The sequence below is a fragment of the Neoarthrinium moseri genome (assembly GCF_022829205.1).
Source record: "Neoarthrinium moseri strain CBS 164.80 chromosome Unknown scaffold11_Wmoseri_CBS_16480, whole genome shotgun sequence".
In the NCBI taxonomy this organism is placed as follows: domain Eukaryota; kingdom Fungi; phylum Ascomycota; class Sordariomycetes; order Amphisphaeriales; family Apiosporaceae; genus Neoarthrinium; species Neoarthrinium moseri.
Window position 1 is genome coordinate 232,678 of NW_026055125.1, and position 21,057 is coordinate 253,734.

At 51.1% G+C, this 21,057-nt stretch overlaps 9 protein-coding genes across 9 annotated transcripts; 4 read left to right on the forward strand and 5 right to left on the reverse strand.

Annotated features, from left to right (window-relative positions):
• Window positions 1-1,755, reverse strand: JN550_004198 (uncharacterized protein; the record flags this gene model as incomplete). The annotated part of the gene is made up of 1 exon (XM_049315687.1): window positions 1-1,755. The coding sequence occupies one exon, from the start codon at window positions 1,753-1,755 to the stop codon at window positions 1-3; it is 1,755 nt and encodes a 584-aa protein (XP_049173736.1).
• A 1,467-nt stretch (window positions 1,756-3,222) lies between these two features.
• On the forward strand, window positions 3,223-4,425 carry JN550_004199 (uncharacterized protein; the record flags this gene model as incomplete). Its single annotated transcript, XM_049315688.1, has 3 exons — window positions 3,223-3,267; window positions 3,405-3,789; window positions 3,857-4,425. 3 exons carry the CDS (start codon window positions 3,223-3,225, stop codon window positions 4,423-4,425), a joined length of 999 nt encoding a protein of 332 aa, XP_049173737.1.
• A 479-nt stretch (window positions 4,426-4,904) lies between these two features.
• JN550_004200 (uncharacterized protein) lies at window positions 4,905-6,843 on the reverse strand (the record flags this gene model as incomplete). The annotated part of the gene is made up of 3 exons (XM_049315690.1): window positions 4,905-5,365; window positions 5,428-6,736; window positions 6,811-6,843. The coding sequence occupies 3 exons, from the start codon at window positions 6,841-6,843 to the stop codon at window positions 4,905-4,907; spliced, it is 1,803 nt and encodes a 600-aa protein (XP_049173738.1).
• A 1,218-nt stretch (window positions 6,844-8,061) lies between these two features.
• On the forward strand, window positions 8,062-9,545 carry JN550_004201 (uncharacterized protein; the record flags this gene model as incomplete). Its single annotated transcript, XM_049315691.1, has 6 exons — window positions 8,062-8,269; window positions 8,332-8,414; window positions 8,472-8,489; window positions 8,565-8,929; window positions 8,981-9,042; window positions 9,094-9,545. The coding sequence occupies 6 exons, from the start codon at window positions 8,062-8,064 to the stop codon at window positions 9,543-9,545; spliced, it is 1,188 nt and encodes a 395-aa protein (XP_049173739.1).
• A 219-nt stretch (window positions 9,546-9,764) lies between these two features.
• JN550_004202 (uncharacterized protein) lies at window positions 9,765-11,057 on the reverse strand (the record flags this gene model as incomplete). Its single annotated transcript, XM_049315692.1, has 1 exon — window positions 9,765-11,057. One exon carries the CDS (start codon window positions 11,055-11,057, stop codon window positions 9,765-9,767), a length of 1,293 nt encoding a protein of 430 aa, XP_049173740.1.
• A 1,696-nt stretch (window positions 11,058-12,753) lies between these two features.
• JN550_004203 (uncharacterized protein) lies at window positions 12,754-14,578 on the forward strand (the record flags this gene model as incomplete). Its single annotated transcript, XM_049315693.1, has 4 exons — window positions 12,754-13,042; window positions 13,137-13,731; window positions 13,802-14,284; window positions 14,344-14,578. 4 exons carry the CDS (start codon window positions 12,754-12,756, stop codon window positions 14,576-14,578), a joined length of 1,602 nt encoding a protein of 533 aa, XP_049173741.1.
• Window positions 14,579-14,886: 308 nt separating this feature from the next.
• JN550_004204 (uncharacterized protein) lies at window positions 14,887-15,610 on the reverse strand (the record flags this gene model as incomplete). Its single annotated transcript, XM_049315694.1, has 4 exons — window positions 14,887-15,042; window positions 15,100-15,232; window positions 15,295-15,473; window positions 15,539-15,610. The coding sequence occupies 4 exons, from the start codon at window positions 15,608-15,610 to the stop codon at window positions 14,887-14,889; spliced, it is 540 nt and encodes a 179-aa protein (XP_049173742.1).
• Window positions 15,611-16,195: 585 nt separating this feature from the next.
• Window positions 16,196-17,209, forward strand: JN550_004205 (uncharacterized protein; the record flags this gene model as incomplete). Its single annotated transcript, XM_049315695.1, has 3 exons — window positions 16,196-16,628; window positions 16,711-16,907; window positions 16,961-17,209. The coding sequence occupies 3 exons, from the start codon at window positions 16,196-16,198 to the stop codon at window positions 17,207-17,209; spliced, it is 879 nt and encodes a 292-aa protein (XP_049173743.1).
• A 568-nt stretch (window positions 17,210-17,777) lies between these two features.
• On the reverse strand, window positions 17,778-20,616 carry JN550_004206 (uncharacterized protein; the record flags this gene model as incomplete). The annotated part of the gene is made up of 2 exons (XM_049315696.1): window positions 17,778-19,015; window positions 19,074-20,616. 2 exons carry the CDS (start codon window positions 20,614-20,616, stop codon window positions 17,778-17,780), a joined length of 2,781 nt encoding a protein of 926 aa, XP_049173744.1.
• Between the last annotated feature and the right edge of the window lie 441 nt (window positions 20,617-21,057).

Below are 21,057 nucleotides of genomic sequence, written 5' to 3' on the forward strand. Positions count from 1 at the left end.
TTACGTCTTGCTGCCCGTGCTGCTCTCCCTTCTTGACAGCTCTTCGCTTGGCTCAATGCCATCCTCCACGTTCCCCTTTCTAGGGCTCAGATGCATCCACACCTCGTCACCCAGGCGGCGCGTAATGAGCCCGACGAGTGGCTTTCCTGAAGCATCTCTCGGCGCGTCTGGTGGTTCTGAAACCCTTCGAAGCCAGTTCATCAGACGAAGTCGAAACTCGTGCGGAATTTTGAGGCGAGCTGCCATCCATTTTTCGTCCGGTCTATATTCGTCTAGGATGCCATTTTCGGGCGAGAATACTTCGGTATCCAAGAAATGCTCATCAATCCACGAGTTACCGACCGTCTGTTCTTCCGGTAATACCATTTTTAGAAACTCCAAGGATGAATTTATGGTGATCGCAACAGCCCGCCTGGGATGAATCATGGTCTTCGCGAACCACGACATCCAATTGGGATACAGTATGGCGAAGTCAGTCTGAGATAGGTGAGTAGAACCTTTGATCGTCATCATCCAGCATTTTCCGCCAGCATCTGCGGCGTTCTTGCATAGTTCCGCAATTCCGTCGAAGTTTTCAGGCCAGTGCATGAACGCTTCGGAGCCGATGGCCAGAAGAGGCTTCGTCGTAGGTTTCTGGCAGCTGTCTCCAAGTTTTGGTATAGCTGGACCCCAAGCGTCAAGAGCAATTCCCTGGCCGACCCACGGAAAGCGGCCACCTTCGCGAGTCATCTGGACGGTTGTGGCACCACCGAAAGAGTGCCCCATAACGGTCACCTGGTTGAGATGAAGCCGTCCAAGCCAATCTGACCAGTCAATGTTGTCCAACCCTTTGGAGCTTGAACCGATGTTGCCTTCCTTACGCAAGTTGTTCTTCAAGACCAATTCGCCTTGGCCTTTGTTGATGAGCTCCAGTACTGCGTAGGCTTCTTCGATCTCCGCTAACCTCATTTCAATTTGGGCTGTACGAAGCTCAGTATCCGGGCCACGTTCGTTGTTAGGCGAAGTATCCAGCGGATTGTCCTTTGGAAAGATGTAGTCGACGAGATATGAGTTTTCCGACTTCGTATTGTCCAGAACACGACAATCTGCTAGATTCTGGCTGGGCGGTACGTTGACATAGCTCCTTGCACCACTGCCATCACGATGTTCTAAAGCTACTACGACAAATCCATTGCTTGCCATCTCTCCACAAACGGCGCTACAGCACATCCTAGATCCGCCGAGTCCATGGCTGAAGAGAATTACTGGGAAGACGGGGTTTTGGCCGCTGTCGCCTCCCAAAGTTGCTTGACTATCTTCTTGAAGAGGCGGATTTTGCTCGTGCGGTGGGCCTCCCGCAAGCTTCGCGTTCCGTAATGCTGGCAGTTTGGTGAACATAGTTGTTCCTGCAATGTAGGCAGTGACGGGCAGGCGAGGGATGCTTAGAAACTTGGCGTATCCTTTGCAAGTACGAGCCCGTGGCCGAGGTAACCATGTCGGCTTCGAAGGCGTCTTCCCATTCGATGCGTAAGAGCTGACATCGCAGGGATAGTAGATCGAGAAAAGCACCGTGTCCAGCCTGAGGGCAGGAATGTTGTCTCGTTTGATGCGTGAAAATATTCGGGGTTCTCTGACCGGCAGCTCGATCTCCATGCAGCCGACACTATACGGGCCGGAATAGGCAGGCAGGGTATGGAAAGCATGTTCCCTAAGCTGTCGCGATGGTGCAGGTGCTGGCCGAAGATGAGAAGTCTGGCTTTCCTTTGTTTCGTCCATGTCTGTCACCTTCGCCCCTTGGACCGCAACCTTGGGCTATACAAAGTGCGCAGAACAAGATCTTGAGACATGAAGAATTTTCTCTCTTCCTTAGAAACTGATGCTAGATTGCCTGGTCTCTTGCTAAGTCATCATGGATATTGGATGTAGGAACTTAGCATTAGTCCAGGGCTCCGTAAGGCCCGGAATTAACTTCCGGTGGGGGTGACGTCACTTAGAAACAATGCGAGAAGGAAATTCAAGGCCCGCGTTTCAATGCACCGAGGCAATGCGACAAAACAACGTTGATGAATCGCGATCACTGGAACTAAACCACAATCTGTACACATTCGTGACGTGCAATACTTGCCAGCATGAGGCAACTGCGTGTGTCCTGAAACATGTCACCGCGTACTTAGTTAGATGGTGCCTCATGATTGTATGCAAATCTACGTCTCTCGCCAGCTGCGCCGGATGTTACTATGTTCTTGCGAACAATGAACGCCCGAGGAAGAGCTCCCACTGCTTCATCGATCGCTACTGAGGACAGGCGCGACTCCAACGCAAGGCTACCAAGAGCAAGGAGTACCATGTAATCACCACGAACCTCAGGAGGATATTGTACCAATACGCTCGGGACCTGCGTTTCCTATGATCAGCGCCACGTGCTGGTTGCCAGGCAAGGTTCACTAAGGCGCCTACTGCCAGACACGCTAGATGCGTTCTCTATGGTCTAGCTCTAGATCGGCAATTCTAGCGTTGCGGCACCCTCGGAGTCGGAAACGTCTATTTGCAATGGTAGTCCAACTCTACCGATCGGGACCAACTGCTGTGGAAATGCCTGGTAGAATATTCTGTGGTATATATTCCTGTCGACTTTGGCATTTGAAGCCAGTCCGGCTAAACGCAGCACACTATCTTCGTACCGATACCACTCCGACTGCTACGTAGATATAGTCACCTATCCTCGTGCTCCTACACCATTCAGAAAAGTCATCATTGATGTAATCGTAGTAGGCTATAACGGACCACTACCGATTGCATGCAAGCCGTCACGAAGCATTGCGCGAGATTCTTGCTTGAGAAGCCGCTGCTCTTTACTATGTAAAGATATGGCATTGGCTGATCTGGGGTCATGCCTATCCAGGATTCGAATGCGATGCGAGAGCAATTGCACAAGGCAAACCGACAAACGAACAACTGGCAGTGGTGTTGACAGAGACAAAGCCGAGTGTCAGTCAGTCTGTTGCTCTTTTTCGGCAGGAATAATGGCGCCATGGCATGATCCTGGATGGATGCCATCACGTGATTGGCCGAAGCCCTGGTGGCCGAGTACGTCATGAACTAAATGGAACAGGTCCCTATGTGCCGATCCGATCCCGCCATTGCTTACCAAAGTGCCGTCAAAGTTGCTTCTTCCCCGGACGCAATTGTGCCTTTCCTGCTTCATCGACTCACCTGAGCTCAAGAAATCCAAAAACAGCCACCATGTTCTCCAGGGCAGCATTCAGAGCGGTTCAGCCGCTAAAGCGCGTAAGTCTTTCTCCCATTCCATCGGGATAGCACTGGCTGCTTCTCCACTGGTCCAAGCCCCCAAAGCTCCGACCTCTCAGATGAGAGAAATGGCGAAACATCCCAAGAGCCATTGTGGCTGACGGCGCGCTTCCCAGAACGTGATCTCGCGATCATATGCGACCGAGCCTCCCAAGAGCGGCACGAGCCCCGTCGTCTACGCCGCTGCCGCTGCCGCCGTCGGCGGTGCCGGCTACTACTTTTTCGCTACCCCTCAAGGCAAGAGCGCCGCACAGAAGGCCGAGAGCAAGATCTCGAGCGGCCCGGCCAATAAGGCGTTCACTGGCGGTGACCAGGGCTTCGTTTCCTTGCTCCTCGAGGATGTCGAGATCGTGAACCACAACACCAAGAAGCTCCGCTTCAAGCTGCCCGAAGATGATATGGTCTCGGGCCTGACCATTGCAAGCGCCATCTTGACCAAGTACAAGGATGCAGGTGCTGAGAAGCCTGTCCTCCGGCCGTACACCCCTACCAGCGACGAGGGTAAGCAGCTCTCTCCCACATGTTCCAAATCCAATCATCGTGAGGATGCTAAAATCAACTTTGCTAGACGACAAGGGCTACCTCGAGCTCATCGTCAAGAAGTACCCGAACGGCCCCATGTCGACACACCTTCACGACATGGTAGCGGGACAGCGACTCGAGTTCAAGGGTCCTCTGCCCAAGTACGCCTGGGAAGCCAACAAGCACGAGCACATCGCCCTGATCGCCGGCGGCACCGGCATCACACCCATGTACCAGCTTGCCCGCGCCATCTTCAAGAACCCCGAGGACAAGACCAAGGTCACCCTCGTCTTCGGCAACATTTCCGAGGAGGACATCCTGCTGAAGCGCGAGTTTGAGGACCTCGAGAACACCTACCCTCAGCGCTTCCGTGCCTTCTACGTCCTGGACAACCCGCCCAAGGAGTGGACCGGAGGAAAGGGATTCATCACCAAGGATCTGTTGAAGACCGTGCTTCCCGAGCCCAAGAGCGAGAACATCAAGGTCTTCGTGTGCGGCCCTCCCGGCCTCTACAAGGCCGTCTCCGGCGCCAAGGTCAGCCCCAAGGACCAAGGAGAGCTTACTGGTATCCTGAGCGAGCTTGGCTACTCCAAGGACCAAGTTTACAAGTTTTAAGGTAGAGGTGGGAGACTATCTAAAACCTAGAGCCTGGAGTTGGTGGGGTTTTACTTGTACGTTAGAACTAGACCCAAGCGTTTAGATGGGTTGGAACTTCACCCCAACTGTACCACTATCGCCTGCTTGTTAGATCTGTAAATGAGACTTGGCATGATCACACATTTGAAACTGTAGTCTTGGAGCGATATTCTACGTTAAGACATATAACCTTGACGAGTTTTCCGGGTATGCTTGCGCCTCAACTGCATCTTCATGCGTCCAGAGAATTGTCAACATCACGCCTCTGGGGCATCGGTGTGGATAGATGATAGAATGTATGCCATGTTCCCGCCAACGCCACAGCAATGCTATGAATGATGATGCTACAAACGAAATTAAGAGGAGACCCCTCCCTCGACGAAGAACAGGGTATCGCAAATGAAGCACTTGACGCCATAATTGCCCTATCCCTTTCCAATGCGAAAAACAAACATTGCTCAAATGCCGGCAAACGTGGTGCCCACGTAGTCTGCTCCGCACACGGCTTGTCTCTCCTGCTCGCTCAGGCCGGCACTCCACAGTCTCAATTCTTCCAGGGTCGCATTCGAGATGGCGCCATGCAGTCTCGATCGGAGAATCTCCGCGGCGTGTGCCGAGTTGTTGTTCTCGTTCTTCCCCTTCTCCTTGGACAGGATGGTGAAACGTAGGACGACCTCGGTCACGGTGACAAGGATACTGACGATGATCAGGACAATGACGATCCACGTGATGGCGCTCATCTTTGCATCGGCAACGGAATCCGAGAGGATTTCTGCAAGGTCCAGGAACACCTGGCATCGCTCGTTTAGCACCTTGGTGCGCAGGTCAATATCCAGGTACTCGCGGATAGCTGCGTAGAGTGGATGCAGTGTGGGCTCGGCATCCCAGAAGAAGTTGGGGACGTCGAGAATATTGGAAGCTATTTGGAGTTAGCGGGCATTCTTTTACTTCCTCGCCATGGCGATTGAGTGGTGCGCTTACAGAGATTGATGTCGACGCGACTCTTGAACAAGCGCCCCAGGATCTTGACAATCTCCGTTCGGGTCATGTTCAGTTCCCCGGTTAAAGCCAGCCGCTTCGGCACATGCTGCGCGTCTAGCATGGTCTCGGACATTCTTTCCTCGAAGAAGCACAGCTTGGTACTTTGGGCAATGGCGTGGCTGATGGTCAGCTTGACCATGTGGTCCGACCGCGGCAGCAGCGTGATCATGTCGTTGAAAACTCGGGGTCGCTTGATGTCAGCACTATATTCGAAATGAAATTCCTCGGTCTCAAAGTCGCTCTGGTCGAGGGGGCGTGTGACGAGTGACACCCCTGACTCGTTCTCGGCAAATGCGAGATCAGCCAAAATGTTCTTCTCCTGCGTCTCGGTAAAATTCCAGAAGACCACAACACCGTACGAGTACACAAACATCTCGGCAAAATTCTTCGCGTCGGGGGCCAGGCGATTGACGGGACTTGGGGAATGCGGTTCGTTCTGCTGCGACCTGTTCATGTCGCGACCACGATCGTCCGAGCCACGACGATGACTGCCGTTCTCCTCGCCGTGCACGTCGTAATGGTGGTAGTCGTAACCCATGTGGTCGTCTCTGCGCTCATTTCGCTCAATCTCCAGGTCGAGGATGGTCTTGCCTGTGCCGGGTGTTTTCAATATGGGCCGGCTCCTGACTCTATAGCCGTCGACGCCGGGGAGGATGGGAATGTGGTAGACGCTGTACAGGCAGTCGTCGTAGAGTTTGGTCTTCGCATCGTGTTTTTTGCGCAGGAACTCGGACGTAGACTTCATCTTGTAGGACTGCGCAGTGCAGTAGGCGGTCACTCTGGAAACCTTTTCCGTCCTCTGGCCCTTGGGCAGTCGCTCGGCATAGCTCTTCCCGCGTAGGCCACCTCTTTTCTTGAGGATGTCCATCTCCTCATCGTTTGGAGGCCCTCCATCGTCCTTGGGTGGTTCCTCAGTCTCCTCGTCAGATCCTCCAGCCTTCTCGTCCGTCTCCGGAAGCAGCACTAGCTTCTCGCTGATCTTGGTCGTCCGCGAAGGCATGATGTGTTGGCCCGTCCGTGATGCCAGGTTCGGCAGACCTCCGCCGCTGACCCTGCGCGTGCCCGCAGCTCCGCGTAGACTCTGGCCCGGAGGAAGCCGGGGCTGGCCTGACGGAATCTCCGAGGCGTATTGCAAGACATTGTCGACCGTCATGAAGCGCATAGATGGCATCCGCGAGGGCCCTCCGCCGGCCGTGCCGGGTCTCTGCGGCACTCCCCGCGATGGGGGCCGCTGTCTCGAGTCCGTGACCTGTATACATGACGCACGGATTAGACAAGCTTTCTTTTGCGAACATGTTTTGTAGCTGAAGAAGCAATGCGTACCAGGACCGAGGGGCCACGTTTGGACGAGGCCATTGGGTTTGCACTCGGTCGGGCTTCCCGAGTTCAAATACGCAGCGGCGGCGGTTGCAGCAGCAGCAGCAGATGGCAGCTCAGAGATAAGACGTTACTAGATAACGCTCATGGTCGCGTGCACCTCAGTAACGTTACAACTTGCAGCAGACGCGATGCGTGATGTGCGACCGCGAGCTCGGTAGCTGGCCGAGTGTCTCGTTGCGTTCTGCAACGGCTAAATACGAGCGCCACAGATGACCTCACCAGCCGAAGACGACTCCGTCAGACGCTGCTGTTGAATGTGGCTGCTTGGTGGGGTTGACGCCACAGCCCGAGTGAAGCTACTGGCAACTGACCACTGCCTTGACTGCAATGTTGTATGTCAGGCTGCCGTATCACTCACATTCTCCGTGTCCAAATACCGAGTTGCGTCCAATGCGGTGATGCTCTTGCTTGACCTAGCAAAACAACGTTGCGCGCGACTTCATTTCCCCTTCACATGCCATCGTAAGGCATGTATGGAGGGTCCGCGTCCCACAAGAATGGTGAATTCCTCCCAAAGACCATCGGATTTCCCCAACATGAACTACGTGTACACTTGTAGCTCTCACGTATCTAAACCCAACACAACTAGGGCATCTCTTTGTATTAGACTGGAAAGTTAAGACTCATAGGTCGGAGTTTATGAAGTTCTGTACTTTGATTTCAGTTGGTGGACCAATATGTATACGCCAATGTCTGCCTTCCTCGCGTCACTCGGGCCCAACGTTTCTTATAGCACTGTTGCTATCGTATATTAATGAACGCACCCCTTGCGCTTGAATGAGCATGGCGAATCTTCTGAGCGTTCCTCCATGAACGTTCCTTACATGGCTTGAAGATGAGCAACTTGAGGTCTTTCCAACGAAGAACGGTGCATCCGTAACCGATGTGTCACAATGCAAGGCGAGGTAGATGTTTGCTGCAATAACCCCTATCACACACCACAGTTGTGAGTAAAACTTGGGTCGTAATTGCGGTCACGATTTTCATCACGCAGCCAACGGGTGTCTTGCCCCATGTAATGATTGCGCCTTTGTTAGTTGCAGCTCGAGGCCAAGTACCAAATCACCGCATGCCAGCAAAGTGACCATGGCTTCCCTTCGATTAAAATAAACCACTATCAGCAAATCTATGTTCCTGTAAGCATATTTATCTTCTACCTCCTTGGTATCTTGCAGCACGTCAATATTCGGCACCATGGTTTACCACATGGATAACTATGACGCGGGCCAAAAGAAAGCGTATGTCATATCTGCTACGACTACAGGCTTGGTCTTCTCAACGGTGACATATGGCATGCGGCTGCAGTCAAGGCGACTTGTTACTAAGCGTCTCTATCATGAAGACTGGTGGATGCTTGCTGGATTGCTGTGCAGCTACGGAATTGCTGCCATGACATTCTGGGGTACAATATAGATCTTTTTGTTATTTTTAGAGAAAGATGCAATCAAACTTACAACATGACAGGCTTCGACTTCGGACTGGGGGAACATGAGGCAACTATACTTGCTAGGCCGGATGCGAATGAAATAATCAAAGGAGCTCTGCTGGTAAGAGATAAGCCCTTCCTTATGTATTCTGACACACGCTAACATGAGCCTTGTCAGAGCGTCTGGATTATCCAGGTATGTCGTGCTTCATTACTCTATAAATAAACGTAGTCTGGACTTGAGATAGGCTGACGCTGTCGTTTCACAAAGCGGCTCTATCCCCCGGCTCACCTACTCATCAAAACCTCCATCATTATTTTTTACGTACGCATCTTTCGAACACGATGCTTTCGACGTGTAGCATGGGCTGTATGGGTATATACCTTCCTATGGTCGATCCAAGCGCAGGTAGCATCCCTCCTAGAGTGCCAACCACCGGCATACTTCTATGACAGAAATATAGAGGGTGGATCCTGCGTTCCTGACCCTTTGATCAACATCAGCCTCACGGAAAGCGTGCTCAATACACTCGGAGACCTGGCCATATTCATCATGCCGATGCCGATGTTGAAACACCTGCACGTCAATGAGCGGAAGAGGGCCGCGCTCTACGCAATCTTTGCCGTTGGTCTGTTGTAAGGTATCGTTGATTATAGGGAAATAGGAACTGAACTAACGCCAACTAGTGTAAATATTATAAGCGTAATCCGGTGGGTTTCGCTGCTGGGCACTGCGGAAGACATTACATGTAGGTTTCTCCCTCCTGAAGTGTGGATGCCGCTTGCGAATCTCTGAACAGCCAGCCTCCCTACTGCCTCGGTATGGACATATCTTGAGGTATCAATGGCAATCACATGCGGAAATCTCCCACTTCTCGCTCCTCTTTTCGGTAGTATCTTCAAGCGGCGGAATGGGAGCTCGAACAAGAGATACAAGTACAATCAACATCCGAGCTCCAGGTCACAGCCTAAGGTGGCTCGAAACCCATCCATTCCAGGCCAACAATCAGGGATTATCTATCCCGAGGAATTTGCCCTCAATAATCGGAGCGAAGAAGCACTTGCTCAAACATACGTACACACCAGGCCACGCTCTTCCGACAGCCAACAAATTTTGGTGAGAGACGAGGTCATCGTATCTTACGAGGAGCCTCAGAGAAGTCCTTCTCCCCAGCAGGTTCCAGACCCAGGATCAAGCCGGCCGCATATTTCTACTCCAGCTCCGACATATTCCTCGAGAGCTTGGGCTTGACTGTGCTGCGTTGGAGGCATGTAGTAACTGGTGGACATATTGAATAAGATTGTGACACGGTCTGCCCAGTAGTCTAGTAATGGATTATGCCATCCAATGTACTGCCATATGTACCGCCATATTCTATTTGGAAGAAGAGTTGCTCAATCTGTTTATTCAAAACTCATGACTCCAGGGTAAAGCCGAGCAGCTCGTGTAAGTTTCCCAGTAGCGCAAGGCTCATGGGATGTTCAAGATATCATCAACATTTACCACTTGTCCAGTTGCCATAGACTTGTTGCCAGCGATACCAGTAAGAATGGAAAGCGCACCATCTACATGACTCGCCGCGCGCATATACTCGTCTGTCACAGGCTCGCCAAACAGGTCATTCAGCAGGACGGTGTCGCCGCCTCCATGAGCACCGACGCCGGCGGGAATCTCGATTTCCTGTGGCTTCTCGAACAAGGGCCGAAGCACCAACGAGGTCTTCTCAATGGAACCCTCCTTGGCCTGGTCGCCGCCCGAGTTCACGTAGCTGTTCTCCACCACCTCCAACTCGAGCCGTCCGCCCGTCCCGTTGAAATTGACGCGGAACCCTTCCCAGGGCGCATAGGCCGTCAGCGAATATGTCATGACGGCCCCGTTTTTATAGCGAATAAGCAGGTTCATGGTATCCTCGATACTGATACCATCACCGAACACACTCTGGTCCCTGTAGTATGCATCCTCATGCTCAGCATCGGCATACATCGCCTTCAACTGCTCATTCTCGTCCAGGTGCAGAGCAAAGGGGTCCTGCTTCGCGACGTTGCTCCCTCGGGCGCGGGTGTAGAACTCGGTGACACCGCGGCCCTCGGCATTCTCCCGGCCGTAGAACTTGAGGTCGCCCTGGGCGTAGACGGTGGCCGGGCGGGTCTGCAGCCAGAAGTTGACGAGGTCGAAGTGGTGAGTGCTCTTATGGACGAGCAAGCCGCCGCTGTTGCGCTTGTCGCGGTGCCAGCGGCGGAAGTAGTCGGCGCCGTGCGACGTGTTGAGCAGCCACTCGAAGTGCACACTGGTAACGGTCCCGATGGCGCCGCTGCGCAGCAGCTCGAAGACCTTGGTGTTGTGCGGCGCGTACCGGTAGTTGAAGGTCACGCGCACCTGGTTGCCCGTCCGCTGCACGGCGTCGAAGATGGACACGCACCGCGGCGCATCGATGGTCATCGGTTTCTCCGTGATCACGTTGCAGCCCAGCTCCAGCGCTCGGACGATGTACTGGTTGTGCGTGCGGTCGATGGTCGTGATGATGACCTCGTCCGGCTTGGTCTCAGCGATCATCTTGTCGAAGTCGGAGGCGGGATACGTCGGAACTTTCTCGTGACCCATAGTTTCGAGCTTGGTGTTGGCAAAGTTCATCCGGGTTTGATTTGTGTCGGCTATAGCTACAATACAGGATGTTGCGCTATAATCTTTGGCGATAGCGCTGTAGAAGAAGATGGCGCGACCGCCCGTCCCAATGAGGGCATACTTCTTCTTTGTGCCAGCCATGATGGCAGGCTCGTTGTTTGCAGATAATATGTCTGTGATAGTAGCCGTGTAAGTTGTGTATATCTTCGTGGTGTGTCGATGAAGGAATTCCCCTTTGCTCAGGCAAGGCTTGATTATGGGCGAAAGCAACCAGCTGTGATTCGCATGTGGAAGTTTATCTTGTATAAAGCTCTCCAAATTAGAAACGTCAGAAACAGAGATGTTGATACTCTGCATCGAGCCAAAGAAGTCTCTATGCTTCGGGTTGCTGTATCGGGACAGTTCACCCCGGAATTAGCGAAGTTGGGGTAATCAGTGTGGGGGAGCCTGCTACCTTCCCCGCCTTCCCCAACATTAGCTCAATAGTCCACCCATCCGGTGCTGTCAAGTCTGTTATAGATATTCCGAAATAGCAGGCTGGTATCTAGCAACGTTCAGGCTTAGTCAATACCGAGGCCCTTGACTGCAATCCGACCTCGTAGGCTCGCCAGTGTTGAGCTGCCAAGGCCACCGCCTCACAGCCTGCTTCATCGGCATGAAGTCCGATCTGCGGGAACGACATACCTTGGGTGGGTTGGTGGTAGCCTTGGTATCGGGTAAAGTGCGCCGCAACGTTGCGGCTGATGTGCCGAGACCACATTTTACGCCGTACCTACTTGGCACTTTGGCACAGGTCAGCCAAGTATGACTACCGTTCTAATGGCGTTCAATTATATCGACTTCCCTCAGCAGCACCAGGCGCTATTGCGAAGGCCCACCGAGTCCAAATCATATCGGCTACCAAGCCTTTACAACCGACAGTAGATCACATGCCAACTTAAGCTGGCTGCGTTGAACTTGCTTGCAAACTCGCTCTCTGCCACAACGTTCAAGGGGCTAATGGAGTTGGCCCAAATTGCCCCCCACAGACTTCCCCAGACTCCCCTAGCACAGTTGGGGGTTGGCCCGGTTGAATCTGGGGTTTGCCTGCGGGGTCTCTACGTCCATAGCCGGCTAAATCAACTTGGCATCTCTAGTTTCACCAATCGTAGCTGTTACTGACCTTCCCCCTTGTCGAAACATAGCATGATGCTGTCGATCCTAGGGTGAGCGTCGGCTGACCTCTCCTAACCGTGATTACGTCTCTACCAGAAGCCGAAAACTCCAGGTCGGTCAACTCCCGACGGATCTCTGGTCTCTCTTTGACACGTACTCATGGTCCCCACCCCCGTCCGTAGGCTGGAATCTTCAAGGGCCTGAAGGAAGAGCCTATTGACGGAATCTTGATGTTCCACCAATGAGTCCTTGCGTTGCTAGGTTCTCTGAATGATTTCCTTGGTATCAGTCAACACCTGGCTTTGGTAGCAGCTTGCCATTGTGCTCTGCTGGGATTACGAGGCTATTGTACCACAGTACTGCTAGAGGTAGCGTTCTGACTTGACTGCTCGCCTGTCCCGAACGTTCTCTGTTGGCGTTCCGTGTATCCACAAAACAATTGGCATTGCAACTGAATTATTCAAGTCTGACGTATGTTAGTAGTGGTAGGGATATCTTAGTCCTTTCGGAAGTGCTTGCGCACGCGACTCTGCTCTACACCGATAAGCCGGCTATCTGGTTCCTATAACTTGCCGTGTTACCCCCCACACCTCCCACAGATGGGACGAGCCTCATCCTGTCCTATAGTCTTTCCTCATCAGCGACGTCTCCTGTTTGGCGGTCCCAAGCAACCAAATCCACCATGGCTGACAACAGGTCCGGTGCTGACGTTATCGAGCCTGTCCCGGCAGCCCAGGCTCCTAATGTTCAAGGCGGCGAAAAAGCTGCTCAATTCTTAGCTCAGCATGGTGAAATTACGTTTACCTATGAAGAGGAGAGACATGTGCTCAGGCGGATAGACCTGCGGATTCTCCCCTTAATGCTAGGCGCATACTTTTTTCAACAACTTGACAAAAGCGCACTGTCGTATACCTCCATTTTCGGACTAATTAGTGATGCAAACCTTCAAGGGCCCGAGTATAGTTTGCTCGGTAAGTTCTATCCCTATCAGAATTCCTAATTGACAGTTACATATCCGTAGCCCGGCGCTATTGGCTCAGGAATGCTAATAGGCCTCCTTTCCAGGCTCCATCTTGTACGTCGCTCAGCTCGTCTGTCAGCCATTGGCTGCGTTTCTTCTCGTCAAATTCCCGTATGGAAAAGTGATCGGTATTGCGGTCCTTGGTTGGGGGTCGTGTGCCGCCCTCACAGCTGCTTGTACCAACTTCCGCTCACTAATGGCTCTTCGATTCCTTCTGGGGACCTTTGAGTCCATGATCGCCCCATCTCTGCTCGCTGTCACCCAAATGTGGTGGAGACGCTCTGAGCAAACATTGAGGACATCATACTGGAATGCAATGAATGGAGTCACATTTATTGTCGGTTCCTTGATTACCTATGGTCTGGGGCACATTGAGAGCACCCGCATTTACAAGTACCAGACGATCTTCATCTTCTGTGGGTGCTTGACTGTGCTTTTCGGTCTCGCATTCATCCTCATGATGCCCGATTCTCCAATGGAAGCCAAGTATCTTAGTGAGAGGGAGAAGTTGATCGCAACGGAGCGTGTAAGAGCCAATCAGATGGGGGTTGCCAGTCGCAAATGGCGGTGGGATCACGTCCTTGAGACCCTGACCGACCTCAAGACTTGGATGTGGTTTATATTGATTGTCTCAATCTCGTAAGTACATATAACCGATCTATCAGATAGAGTACTACCGTGAAAGTACGGCTGCTAACTATCAACGAAGAATCCCTAGCGGCGGATTTAGCTCTTTTGGGAGCCTGATTATCAAGGACTTTGGATACCAGAGCTTCGACGCGATTCTCTTTCAGCTCCCCACTGGCGCTGTCCAGATCGTTACGATTACGGGTGCTGCGTGGATAGCCACAAGATACAGCCGAAAGGGGCTTACCATCACCGGCCTCTCTCTTCTGCCTCTAGCAGGTGCAATCATGATGCTGACCGTGCCTCGGTCACAGAAGGGTGTACTCCTTTTTGGATACTATCTCGTTCAGTGTCTTGGTGCCATCACGCCAATGATCTATACCTGGAGCGCGCAAAACACTGCCGGGGACACGAAGAAGAAGACCACTTCTGCGATTATGTTCATGGGTATGTGTACAGGCAATATCATCGGCCCGCTCTTGTATAATGTCAATGATGCGCCGACTTATCGTCCTGGCCTTATCTCTAACCTCATTATGTTCGCCCTTGTTGGAGCTATGGGACTGTAAGTATTATACGCCTGACTCATCTCCCTTCAAGCGCCAATGCTAATTTCTGTAACAGACTCATCCCAATGTACCTGATGTTCTTGAACCGAAAGCACGCGAAAGCGCGCGAGCAACTGGGTAGATCGGCAGATATTGTAGATGAGTCTATGCTGAGGAAGAAGGATGTGGCTGGCGGCAAGCAGGTGGATATCGAACAGAACGAGCATGCCCAACAGCAAAGCCTCGAGGACGATAAAGGCCTGCACGATGTTACAGACCTCAAGAACGAGAACTTCATCTATGTCATCTAGGGTGATTTTCTCGTATTCGGATATGGATCATTGGAATATGTATTGAATCATGATACTGGCATAGGAGAGCACAATTGATCTGATCACGCAAGAATGTCTCAACACTTTATAAGCAAGTTCTTTCGTCGTGGTTTCCTGCGTACTTTTTTTATGGGAAGTCTCGCCCTTGATAATAATTTTGAAAATCATATGGTGAGTCTGTTATCGCGAGGTGCTAATGTTACAAGATAGCATAAGAAACAAATAGCACACCACTGCCGAACTTGTCCCATGAAGCTCTCGATATAATCCTCAAGCTCTTTCTAAGGTTATGTCTGAGCAATTGCGCTGCCTTGCATCAAGGCTGTGACTTCGGAGTTCCCTTCGGACCACGCAGGGATAAATTTCTGCTTCGTGATTCTCCATGGGTTTTCCCCCTTGGCTTCCAACTCTGGTAAGCGCACCAGCTCGTATTCTTGTTTACCCTTTAAGAGAGTCAGTATTAAACAAAGGCTCAATGTGTCTGTGGATGATTGACTTACTCCTGTATGCATATTTGGCCCACCATCGGCAGCCTCCCGCACCATATGGCCGTTGCCATTGGAAATTGCAGTGCATTTATCTGGTCTGCCCCTCGACTTGGCTCCAGGCTGAGGTAACTGCACCAGTATTCCCCTAAACTACTTCAGTACTTATCATTGCAAGTAATGTGCTTGTGTGAGTAAGGTCTGCCTTACGCATTGACGTGTTGGCTCGCGTCGAGAGTCTTGACAATCTTGATTGCCTCGGCAGCCCACTCCTTGTTAGTCGTTTTCAAAGGCTCGCCACCAAACATGACTGTGTAATCAATGATGCACTCTGGAGCATAAACCTCATCTTTCAGGCCTTTCTCATCACGGTGATCATAAAATAGAACCTGGGAAAATGATCAGCTGGAACGTTGGCAGACTAAGGTATCAGCCCTTATCAAGAATAACGCACCTGTTTTAAGAGTACATCCTCAACGTTTGCCCGGTCGAGAAGGTATGTCTGGATGTCGTAGGATGAAGCCATTGTCAAGTGTGATGCGTCAAACTCGTGCTGTTCGGTCTTTGCTTGTTGTTACCATCCGATCCCGGGTCTTGTCAATTGCGTACAGCACATTTATAGCCGCGGGATTTAGAATTAAAGACGCTCAGTAATAGGTATGGGCAAAGTCAATTTTCCTTTCTTAGTCCGTGTCGTCCATGACCATCCGTTTTAACGCCGTGTAAATGCGGGCCCACCGGCAGACCCGCCCCGGCGGCCGTTGGATACTCCGCAGCAAATTCCGGGTGCAAACTCCGGTTTCGAAGGTTCAATTGGCGCAGTCCTGGGCTTAACAATCACTTCGGACTGATCCGTGACCGCAAGAGCCGTGATGAGTTACCTGACGCGGAATTCGGATTCATGACGGAATTTGGTCGGATGGTCGCTTACGAATCATCCAAGCAGCGGGGTTTACGGTGGTCGAGATGCTTCGTTGGCTTGCTTTTTAAGTTGCAACCCCAGCTTCACGCATAACCATAACTTCAAACATAAGTATAACTTGAACGTGAACCATCAGCTCGAAGTCACCCACAACTCACTAAACACTTCGCGCAACTGACTACCATCGAGATGGCCCCTCACGGCACTGTCCTTCTCACCGGCGGTACGGGTAAGGTGGCCCGTTTCATTGCGCCGCTTCTACACGAAGCTTCAATTCCCGTACGCATTGCTACACGCTCAGGCAGCACACTTGATCCTACAAAGTATCAAGGCGTTACTTTCGACTGGTCTGACTCTTCAACATGGGAGCCGGCTTTTGCCAATATCTCAAGTCCGGTTTCTGCAGTATGGATCGTGATACCTGATATGTCTAGCCCGGCACATGTAGCACGAGAATTCGTCGATCTAGCCCGAAAGAAGGGTGTCAATAGATTTGTTCTACTCAGTGCGAGTGCGATCGAAATTGGGGGATTCGGCCCAGGGCATCTACATCAGTACTTGAAAGAACTTGGAGAGAAAGAGAATCTCGAATGGGCAGTGATACGACCAACGTGGTTTCAAGGTTGGTCAACTCACTTTCAACTCCATAACCATAGATACCAGAAGCCACTCAAATTAAGTACAAGTGCTAATCGGAACCCAAGAGAACTTCGTAGAGCATGAAAATCATGTCCGATCCATCAAGGAGGATAACAAGATATACTCAGCAACGGGTCCAGGAAGGGTTCCTTGGGTTTCTTGCCGCGACATAGCTGCTGTGGCATTTCATGCACTTACAGCCAACGAATTACTAGACCGAGACTTGCTAGTTTTAGGAGACAAGCTTTACACTTCTACTGATGTCAGTGGGCTCCTTTGCTCCAAACCTGGTGTTGCTTGCTGACATGCCTGTAGCTCGCCTCCATCTTCACTCAAGTCCTAGGTAGAGAGATTGTGTATCAAGAGCTCTCGACAGATGAGTTAGCGAAACGTCACGAGTCCTTTGGGCAGCCAAAGGAGTTCGCCAAGTTTTTGGGCATTCTGGACACGGGCATTAAAAACGGAGCTGAAGACCGAGTGAACGATGTCATCTTCCGGGTCACAGGTAGGAAGCCCATCAGCTTCTTCGATTTTGTTGAAGAAAACAAAGACACCTGGATGTAGCTTCTCTTATTTCAAACCATGAGATGTTGCGATATCATATGTCTTCATGGTGGTCATCTATCATCGTAGATGTGGTTAGATGCGTTATTTGGCCCGCTGGTCGGAGCGAACAATTAACGTTAATTGATTTGTAAATAACATGAAAAGTTGTCTCCGGTCACGAATGAGACCCAATCCTTAGACTCGGATAAGCCGCGGGCAGATTATTATGCAACTCAAGTAAAATCATCTAACTCACCTCGAGATCTCTGAACATGGAACTCGGCTATGAAAGACGGAGATAATATTACTACCAATGTGTAGACCCGTTAAATGATACGTATTTTGACATGTTTCACCAATGAAATGCACATAGCTGAAGTTCTGCTTTGTAAATTGCTAGTATTCAGATTTCTAAGCATGAAATTACTCCATACTTCTTGAATCTGGTATAGGACGTCCATCGGATCCTTGGAAGATGCTGAGCACATATGTGAGAAAAGTTGAAGGTCAATATGACGGCTTGTGTGTATTACATACTGAACATTCCATCTTCCGGCGAAAGAATACCTCACTACACCACCTTAGGTCACAGCCCGATGAGTCGAGGCGACTCATGCAACCATGACATCGCGTTCAAGAAAGTATTGATCGTCCAGTAACCATATGGCTCAATGTAAGGTTGTATCAACGTTACGGCATAGGGAACCGCAACCGATGAAAGGAAGCTGAGAGACCAAAGACCGACCCAGCCCCAAACTGCCAGGCGACGGAAGCCAGGAAACTTCCAAGTAGAAGCCGGCAGCGCCATAGCTAGGAAAGCAAGCCATGTTCGTCTTTCGATATCTTCTAAGTAGTTTTTCGTATAGTGAAACAGCTTGGATAAGTCCGGAAGGTGTGGAAGGTGAATGTTGTTGTCCGGGGTGAGCCAGAAACCAATGCCAAATACAACCGTAGCCGCCATAGCCGAGAGGAGGCTGATCCAAAACCATGACCAACTGTCGCTAATCCGCTTCAAATTGTGGTGTTTCAACCTGCTCACGAAGGCAAGTAAAGGGAGACCTATGGTGTCTCTAGCCTCCCGGATGGCATTCGGATCCTGGTAAATGATGCCCTGGTAGTACACAACGACGCATTTTCCGATCTCAACAATACGTTGGCCCTCACCCTTCTCAATCTCTTCTTGGGTGACACGATTTCTCCTGTGGCGTCCTACCCGGTCGGCTATGAAGGAGTTGTCACGTACCACCGGCTTGCCAACGTTGACAGGCACGTAACGCGTTACCATGGGCCAGACGGCAAACTTGACCTTGGCCCCGCGAAGTCGGTAGTGTGAGGCGATCCTAAACTCCTTTTTCAGTTCTGCGATGTCCTCCTTGGAGTAACTAGGGTCATGCTCAGCGTCGGCTATCCTCGCTTTCTCTTGTGCCTCCCACACTTTCCCATCAATTTCAGCCTTCTCTTTAGACTCTCTGTACAGCTCATAGTCTGCTTGTCCTTCAATTGGATAGTCCATACGAGCTCCAGGCGTTGCCGACAGTATGTGGTATATAGTTGGTGAACGCCGCATGAAGACGTGGTAGAAGCCAGCATGCGCGAGAATCTTACGAAGCTCTCCGACCATATCGATCGGATTACTTTCTCCTTGGGCTGGATCCATCGTGTGTTGCTGGGTAAGATTAAAGAGTGGCATAAATATATGCGCTGAAGACACGGCTAAAGCATCAATGGCACTCCAAAATCTTCCTGGAAGGGCTTCTGGGTTCCTTGGTGTCTTCTCCAACATCGCATTAATGTATTCTGATCGAGCCTTCGTTCTGGCGTAGCCTATTCATGAAATTCATTAGTCGGTCACAGGAAAGTTCCTAACGCCATGTAGGCTTACCATCAGCCCCAAGTAGCTGCGCATCTTGCTCATCAAGCAGTCTCCTCTGCTCATCAGTCATCCCAAATAGCAACTCTGTGTAGATCTTTTTCTCTATGATCTGAGCCAGAATGCCCACGACGAGCCACTTTCTGTTCCTCTTGTCGTTGAGTATCTGGCTATACCCACCAAACTGGTGGTCCTCATGGACCACGAGGTTTGCGTATTGTACGAATTGCGGACTGAGATCTTGTAGCCATGCCTCATCCTCAATCCTGGTTCTTAGGCCATGCATAGCGAAGTACTTCTCTGCCCATTTCACTGCAAGCTCATAGACTTGTCGATTGTACGTCGCCATGTCGATGTCAGTCATATTCGCGTATGCGCTGGTATCTATTGAGATCCGATTGAGTTGCGAGGGGCCAATTTTGAGTCTCTGGGAGGACCTTGATGATGTCCTTGATCCTGCTGAGCCCGAACTACCTGGCCCGATTGTCTTTTCGATCTTCCCGTGCCGTGCATTTCTCTTGCTGGTATCGGAATCATCCTCGGAATCTCCCTCGTAGTACCAGTTATCCGGGTTGTAGACGTCATGCATCGTTAATGGCTTGACGCCAAGCCTGACGGCTCTCCGTGCATACCAAGGTATCGACCTAGGAGGAAGTGGCCATATGAAATCTTCAATCGCATACCAGTATTTCTGTAACTGATCTGTCCAGGTACTGCCTTCATCCTCGCGGTGTATCTTTCCGCACCGAAGGCAGTGAAGGGTAGTACAGTTGTCGCACCGGAAGTCCGACCTAGCTGGATCCTTCCTGTACTTTTTGTTCCTCCTTTCGGTCAAATCTTTGTGACAACCCCAACACCAGAACTTTGAAGGACATAGCTTCTTTGGAGGCAGATCTGTAGCCCTGTCGCATGTTGAGCAAGGCATGTCGGCTTCAGGTCCTCCACAGGAGATGCAGAGATTAGTCTTGCACTCTTGGCAGATGTAAATCTTCTCCTTCGAGTTTTTCTTGGCCCTTAGAAGTGCCTTGTCCACGGGTGCCGAACATACACCGCATCCGGAAGGGAGGCGGTGGAAAGACTCTCCCACTGACGGCAAAGTTTGCTTGCAGTCCAAGCATGTGCGACACTTTTGGTCAATATCACATTCCGCCGAATCTTTCCCGGATCGACTATTCCATGGTGGAATATGGTTTGGAAAGTGACTGTTAATTTCTGTCCAAAAGGCCCCCGCCTCTGGTGTTTCGGCGAAGTATCGCTCATACTTAGCAATAAGCAAGGCTTCAGGGTCCCCCTGCTGGTGACAATCCAGTTTTCCATCCCTTATCCTCTTTTTGAGCCTACGCCATTCCTCCCAAGCGTCGGACCGTCTCTTCTGTAGCCACTCGAGGTAGTCTTCTTTGGCCGCGCCCTCATTCGCACCAAAGGTGTTGTACACGTCGGTCTTGAGATCTCCCCTATATTCTTGGCGCTTCACCAGGTCACCCCGGCGCTGTGCTTGCCATTCCCCCTGAAGTGTCTCCCAGACATCCCAGTGTGCAAAGCTCCTCTTGGCCATAGTAATGACGGAACTGATTTGCGTGACAGAGTGGGTGGCAGTGAAAAATCAGAAGAAGGACGCACCGCGGAATATCAAAGACTTTTCATTGATATAAATGACGAGAAATATTTTGATGCCTCTAATCTGTCAAGTCATGAAAACGCGGTCATATATGATTTTAACAAAGACGCTCCGTGAATTCCTGGGTGCCCATTGGCCGTTTCCGTCTCGGGATAACGAGTTCGGTGAGACAATGCCGGTGGCGGTGCCTGCACATTCCACAGGTGCAAGCCAAGATTCCACCTTTGCAAACAAAAGAGAACAGGCATCGAAAACGTTGGAAACTAGAACTTGAAACGTTCCGCATTTCTATTATCTTCAGTATAGGACTATCGTACAAAATGCCTCATCATTAGTTGTAAATAAACGTTTTCTTATTAAGTAGTGTAACTGAATACA